Here is a 6,429-nt window from a genome sequence, read left to right as displayed (position 1 = left end):
TACAGACTTTTGCTTACTTATAAAAATTACAAGCATCATAGTTAAAAAATGGAACGAGTGTTCATCGTGGTCATCGTAACTGCATGACCTAATGCGAGATCGTTCGTAATAATTTGATTTGTTTGGTAAGTATTTTATCGTTTATTTTATTAGTAGTAAGATTACAATTTATGCCCAATTTGCACAAGTAGTGTAATTAAGTAGAACTAGAAATTTTATGTACGTACGAATACATTATATTATATTATATTATATTAAAAATAAATCAACTTTAGAAATTTAATAACCCATAAAAGAACACTTATCCGAAGAAATAAGGGAGGTAGATAGATCCTAAATAACGATGTATGAAAAATATTAAGCTAACCCAAACAGCCCTATAATTTGATCGTACTCTCTCGTTAATAATTGAAGACAACATTCATTACAGATATAGAAGTACAAGAAAACAGTTGCATGTTATTTCATTGAAAAATATACACCCGCCGAAATAGATAAAACTACACACACAAACAGATAAAAATCAAATAAAAATCAAAGAATTGTCGAACTATTTTTGGTATATGAAGTCTTCATAATGAAGACTGCACTTTGCAGAATCAAGAGTTAATACACCCACGCAATTCTTGTCTTTTTATCTGACTTTCACCCACGTAAAAACAGAAGTCACTATCAAGAGTTTTCGATATTACTGCACCTAAAATATGTATGCTGTTGAGTTAGCAGCTCATTGGACTGTCCGGATGATTATGAGCTGCTACAGCAGTTTCGATCTCCGACTTCACTGTATTTTTCTCCTTCTCATCAGCCTGACAATTATAAAACATTGGACTTGCTTAATTATTAGTGGACGACTGAGGAAAAAACTTGTAAAATATGAATGTGAATGTTTAAACGCGTTGGAGAACAGAGAAAAAACACATCCTAGACCAGCTTAGTGTTTGAAAGTTGAAACACTATCACGTGAAACATACGATCTCTGTTATGTATATGACACGTACACGGACTAATGGAAGCATATTACGCTGTTGTTGCATCCGCACACCACAAAGTGGTACTAATGTCTTTTCCTCTCTTGTGATTGTCAAAATCTTCTCAATTGTGTGACATAGACCCAAGAAAACACACATGATTTGTTGTCTTTAATTCAATATAAATGAAAAGCATACTTATTTAATGAATTTGTTATCGATAAACACTAATATTTCAACGATTTTTGAATTATATTCGGTTATCACACTATAACGATCATTTTTTTAATTATGTGATAGATTTTTATATAGCGATTCCAATCTCATTATATTAATAATAATGAGGTCTTTATATGAACAAAAAATTTTATTAACAAAAATTTGACACATAAATAAAAAAATTATTATATTTCTAACCCATCTTTATATTCAATCAACTAAGAGCATCTCTAACCCTTAAAATCTTTAGCTAAAAGTCCAAATATTATGTTAAATATAAAATTTTTGAGATAAAGAGTATGAATTACACTATACTTCAATGGTAGAAAACCTTTATTAACCAATTTCTTGTTGTGCAAAAATGATTGATAAAAATATATTGCCCCTCCTAAAGCAAAAGCGCACACTCATACCTTATCCACTCGAAAAACCATCTACAAATCCTATCCAGGTCAAATGTGTTGTGTTCATTGGTCCATATCTCAATGGTCCAATATCTCAACGCAAGGATGCAGATTTTGGAAATTTAAAGATTCTCAGCAGCATAGAAAATGCATAAAAATTTAGTAATATTAACATGACAATGGTCCCTGCCGTGACTTCTGGAAATTATTAATAAGATCTATAGCCCAGCCACACATTCACGCGTAGTTTAGTGTGCGGTAAACGCACGGTTGTTTCATCGATCGATGTGTACATCGAACTAGAGAATAAAACGATCATCTAACATGCCTGTTTTGCTATTTACAGAATTAGAGGAAAGTCGAGCTTTGTTTTCTTGTTTTGGCTTATAAACAACTGTCGTGTAAGAAATCCTATCAAATACAAATTTTTTCTTTCGATCATATTTATGAAATATCAGGATTTAGTTCTAAAAATGAGAGTGAATTAATTTATAATGAAATATTCACACCAATTAATAATGGTTTTCGAGATTCTTTGAACCCATACCCAAACTCATATAGTTGTTAAACGATCAATTTTTCCAGAATCCTAACATGTTGCTAGGAGCATTTACCAGGATCATATTATATTTTAACATTTTTCTCACTTGAATGTCCATTTATGGGTCGAGAATGAAACACGGACACTCATCTTTGAAGTAATAAACTTGACTTTGTGTCCTTAATAAATTATAAGAATATTTGGGGAGTCGAACCTGAGTTTTCCGTATACTATGTTAATTGACAAATTCTCCCAAAACTTTAAGGTGTTAGATGGAGAGCTCATCATGATTATACTCCCTCCGTTTTGAAATATAGATCGCTTGACTTTTTGGCACACACTTCTAAGTCCTTTGACCGCATAGCTAAAATCATTATTTTCCAAATTTTCTTTTTCTGAATTAAAATATTAATCGTATACTTTTATTCAGAAAAAGAAAATTTCAAAAATAATAATTTTTGCTATGCGGTCAAAGCATTTAGAAATATGTGTCAAAAAGTCAAACGACTTATATTTCAAAACAGATGGAGTATTATATTATATTATATAGTTTTGTTAATTTTGTTGGATAATCAAGAAATTGTTTATAAATTAGTTTCAAAAAAAAAAAGAAATTGTTTATAAATTATAAATCAAGGAAAGAAAAATTTAGACAAACGGCAAGAGATTTACCTCGATAAAAACTGTCTTCAAAAGGGTGTCAGATAAGGAAGTAATGTTGGCAGAGATAATCTTAAGCTTCAATGTTTCAAAAACTTGGCAGAGCTTGATTATTGTGTCCGTTGTTTTAGTGCATGTCAGGCTCACCACAATTGTTTTTTCTCCGATATACGACACCCTCAGCTGCACACCACACACATGGCTTCTTTTTATATTCATCTCGATCGCCCCATATATTATAATAACAATACTATATGACTACAGTCATGCCCAAATTTTAGTTTTTGTATAATATATGTGTAAATTAGCGTGACCAGGCAAATGAGTGAAAGAGAAGTTGGGGAAAAGGAAAAAAAAAATAGAAAGAGTAAATGGCCCACCTCAATGACTTCGATGGGGGATGATGATGATGATGATCTTGAACCCCCGGAGTCATGGGAACACAGCTGTTGTGGCTCATGCACAGTTTTCTTCTTCTTCTTACAAGATGATGTCTGGTCTGCTTGTTTCGAGTCCTCACTACACAAATCTTGTTTCTTGGAAGCCATGGACTCGAGTTGTGCTATTTCACCTTGAATTCTTCTCTCTTGTTCTTGTAGTTCCTGAATATAGCTTATTGCATCTTTCACAATCGATGCCTTGTCCATCTGCATCACATGATCAATATTAATGTGAAGGAACTAATATGCTGATTAAATCTCTGGTTGGTCTTAAATTTTGACTTATTATTTACTTTTATAACATATGAAGTTTCACATGTCTCGGAATTCTGATTCCGTCACCGTTTGGTTCGTATATAAGGTTGAGTACCTTGGTTATGTTAGGGACAACAGCTCGGAGAGCATAGAGCCTATCATTTAGTTTCTTCCTTCTGTTTCTTTCCGAAACTATTGTTTTTGATGCAGTTGAAGACTGGCCTCCGTCTGGTGAACTGGAATCGTAGTAGGCTGATAATGTGTCATCCAGCAACAAGCTGCACGCCAGACAATTTGTAAGAGTTATTAATTCTTCAAGAAAATGTTATAAAAAATTCATTAAATTATGAAACAACAGGCTGTAAACTACCTGCCGAGTTCTTCAGCATGATAATAGCTGTTGGTTTCCCAGTACAGCTGATATTCATCTAAGCTTTCCATTTCACAACTTTGTATATATCTCCCCAAGTATATCTTTTATCTTTTCTTTGGCTTCCACTTCTCTATTTGAGACGAGTGCAAGAGGTGGAGACTTATCAAGGATTCAGTTGTTTATTACTATATATAAAGGACCGCCAGCTGTTCATCAATATATATAGGTTGTTCATATACCCATGCACGGTTTTTCTATGGTGTGTCTATGGGCACACACTAAACACAAAAATTTATGAATTTGGATGGTTTCTATTGGCTTATCTTCTTTAATAATGGTGAACCCCCTTGTAATTACAACAACCACACCAATCAAAACTCTCCAATTTTGTAAATGTTTGTGCTTAGCATGTGACCATAGACACACGCTAGACAAACCCATCTATATATGGTTGTAAAAATCAGGAATCCGAATTAATGAAGACTGTGATTAGAATTGAATGATTGAATGATTGAAAATAAATGAAAAGATTAATTAATTTAATTGAAAATCAAATATTTAATAATATTTAGAGTTACTAACCAAAAAATCCAATCAACTTATCTTTTTTTGCCAATAAAACCTTTAAACTTTTCTTTTCACTAAAAACCTCAATAGTAAATCTAGAAAAATAATTAATCAGGTTTACTTATCGCCGACATGTTGATTAACACATATCTTATGTGGCAACATAACTAAAATTAATCAAAAATTAGTAAAGATAACTAAAAAATTTTATTTTTGTGAAGATTTAACTACAAGATCTAAAATAAGTATAACTTATAATTTTATTACAAACTTTTGTGTACGCGAGTTTTAGCAAGTAATCATGATGATTAAGTAGCTTACTTGACAAATTATTGCAATTCAAATTAATATAATAATAGAAGAAAAAATGAGACATCAGACAAGCACATCTTCACTTATTTTCATATTATTTTTTGAATCAAAACTAAAAATATCATACCAATAAACTCACAATCCCGTCAATAATTTTTAAGTAGAATATGTACATATGACTCATACAAGTTAGAGGCTTAAGTAGAATAATTAATATAAATAACTTCAAAAAAATTATAAAACGGTCAAAATAATTTATTCCTTGGTACAAATGATGAAAACCCTTGGATCTTCCATGTGGTGTGGGTTTATGAAATTAAAATATTATAAAATATAAAAGAAAAAATTATATTTATTATTGAATAGACAATATGTGGCATATACGTGTATAAAAAGATGCAAATAAGGGAAATATACTTAACAAGTACCATTGTAAATTTAACCATGATTTATTTTATATTATTTTTTGAGTAAAGTGCACTTTTTGTACTCGCACTTTACTCAAGACACCACTTACAATACTGTAATTCAAAATCGAGCACTTGCAATATAAATTTTTGTATTCCATTACATTTTGTTGCATTCCGTTAATTTAGATTAACTTTGTTAATAATTTAGAGAGTAAAGTGCATTTTGTGTACTCGCATTTTACTTAAAGTGCATTTTGTGTACTCACACTTTACTATAAATTTTCAACTAGAGTATTGCAAGTGATGTTTTTGTGCAAAGTGCGAGTACACAAAATGCACTTTACTCCCTAAATTATTAACGGAATTAACCCAAATTAATGGAATACAACAAAGTGTAATGAAATACAAAAATTGATATTGCAAGTGCTCGATTTGGAACTATAGTATTACAAATGGTGTCTTGAGTAAAATAGGAGTACACAAAGTGCGCTTTACTCTTATTTTTTAAGAAATTTTGAATTATATTATTTTTAAAATACACAACCTATCAAACTTATTATTGTTATTATATCTTCATGAAACACAAATTATTAATAATAGTCTGTGATGCATAATTTATTTTAATAAATTAATAAATTCATATATATTTAAATTAATATTTTATTTTAATATGTTGGTAACAAGATTTGGAGCTTAAAATTTTAGTAGCATTTTAGTGAAATATAAAAAAATAGTTTAGTAAATTCTTATCAATTTGATATAAGTGGTCAAACGATTATAATAATCGTACCGAATTCATTATCGATTCGTGTGTGCATGCCTTTGGCTCCCGTATATGCCGAGACACCAACATTGTGACAACACTAATGGCCTCGTGGGTCTTGAGTGCGAATACGAGTTTGTAAAATCACTCAAGCAGACATGAGTCAATTCGGTCAACCGTTTTACACAGGTGACTCAAACAGTCAAACATTACGACCCTTGAGTCTTGAGATGAGAGGCCACGCTTTTGTTGTGGGGAACAACAAATGTTTAAACATAAACTCTGCCCACCTCTTGTGTGCACTATGCCAGGACGGTGGTGTTACTCTTTTCATTCATCATCTCTACGACTCTACTTCCTTAATATATTAAAAATCAAGTCGAAGTATATATTAAAATATTTTATAGTACTATTACAGTATTTTAATAATTAAAAAATTGCTCAAGGTAGATGATTCTTAGTTAGATTTAAACACTATGATTGCGAGCGATAGATCGTTATCATGACAGAGGTA

At 31.1% G+C, this 6,429-nt stretch overlaps 1 protein-coding gene across 1 annotated transcript; it reads right to left on the bottom strand.

Annotated features, from left to right (window-relative positions):
• Nucleotides 1–439: 439 nt before the first annotated feature.
• On the bottom strand, nucleotides 440–4,050 carry LOC108218914 (transcription factor bHLH35). Its single transcript, XM_017392080.2, has 5 exons — nucleotides 3,861–4,050; nucleotides 3,606–3,768; nucleotides 3,176–3,442; nucleotides 2,808–2,978; nucleotides 440–809 (listed from the first exon to the last, which is right to left on the bottom strand). Exons 1-5 carry the CDS (start codon nucleotides 3,929–3,931, stop codon nucleotides 720–722), a joined length of 762 nt encoding a protein of 253 aa, XP_017247569.1. The 5' UTR covers nucleotides 3,932–4,050; the 3' UTR covers nucleotides 440–719.
• Between the last annotated feature and the right edge of the window lie 2,379 nt (nucleotides 4,051–6,429).

This window comes from Daucus carota, chromosome 4, assembly GCF_001625215.2.
Source record: "Daucus carota subsp. sativus chromosome 4, DH1 v3.0, whole genome shotgun sequence".
Taxonomy (NCBI): domain Eukaryota; kingdom Viridiplantae; phylum Streptophyta; class Magnoliopsida; order Apiales; family Apiaceae; genus Daucus; species Daucus carota.
The sequence above is the reverse complement of the archived record's forward strand: the minus strand, read 5'-3'. Positions and strand labels throughout refer to the sequence as shown.

Excerpts from the sequence above, each read along its gene's own strand:
- LOC108218914 (XM_017392080.2), bottom strand. The coding sequence starts at position 3,931 with ATGGAAAGCTTAGATGAATATCAGCTGTACTGGGAAACCAACAGCTAT. Across the intron at positions 3,769-3,860 it reads CATGCTGAAGAACTCGGCAG|CTTGTTGCTGGATGACACAT; the intron begins GTAGTTTACAGC and ends TCTGGCGTGCAG. Across the intron at positions 3,443-3,605 it reads TTGTCCCTAACATAACCAAG|ATGGACAAGGCATCGATTGT; the intron begins GTACTCAACCTT and ends CATGTGATGCAG.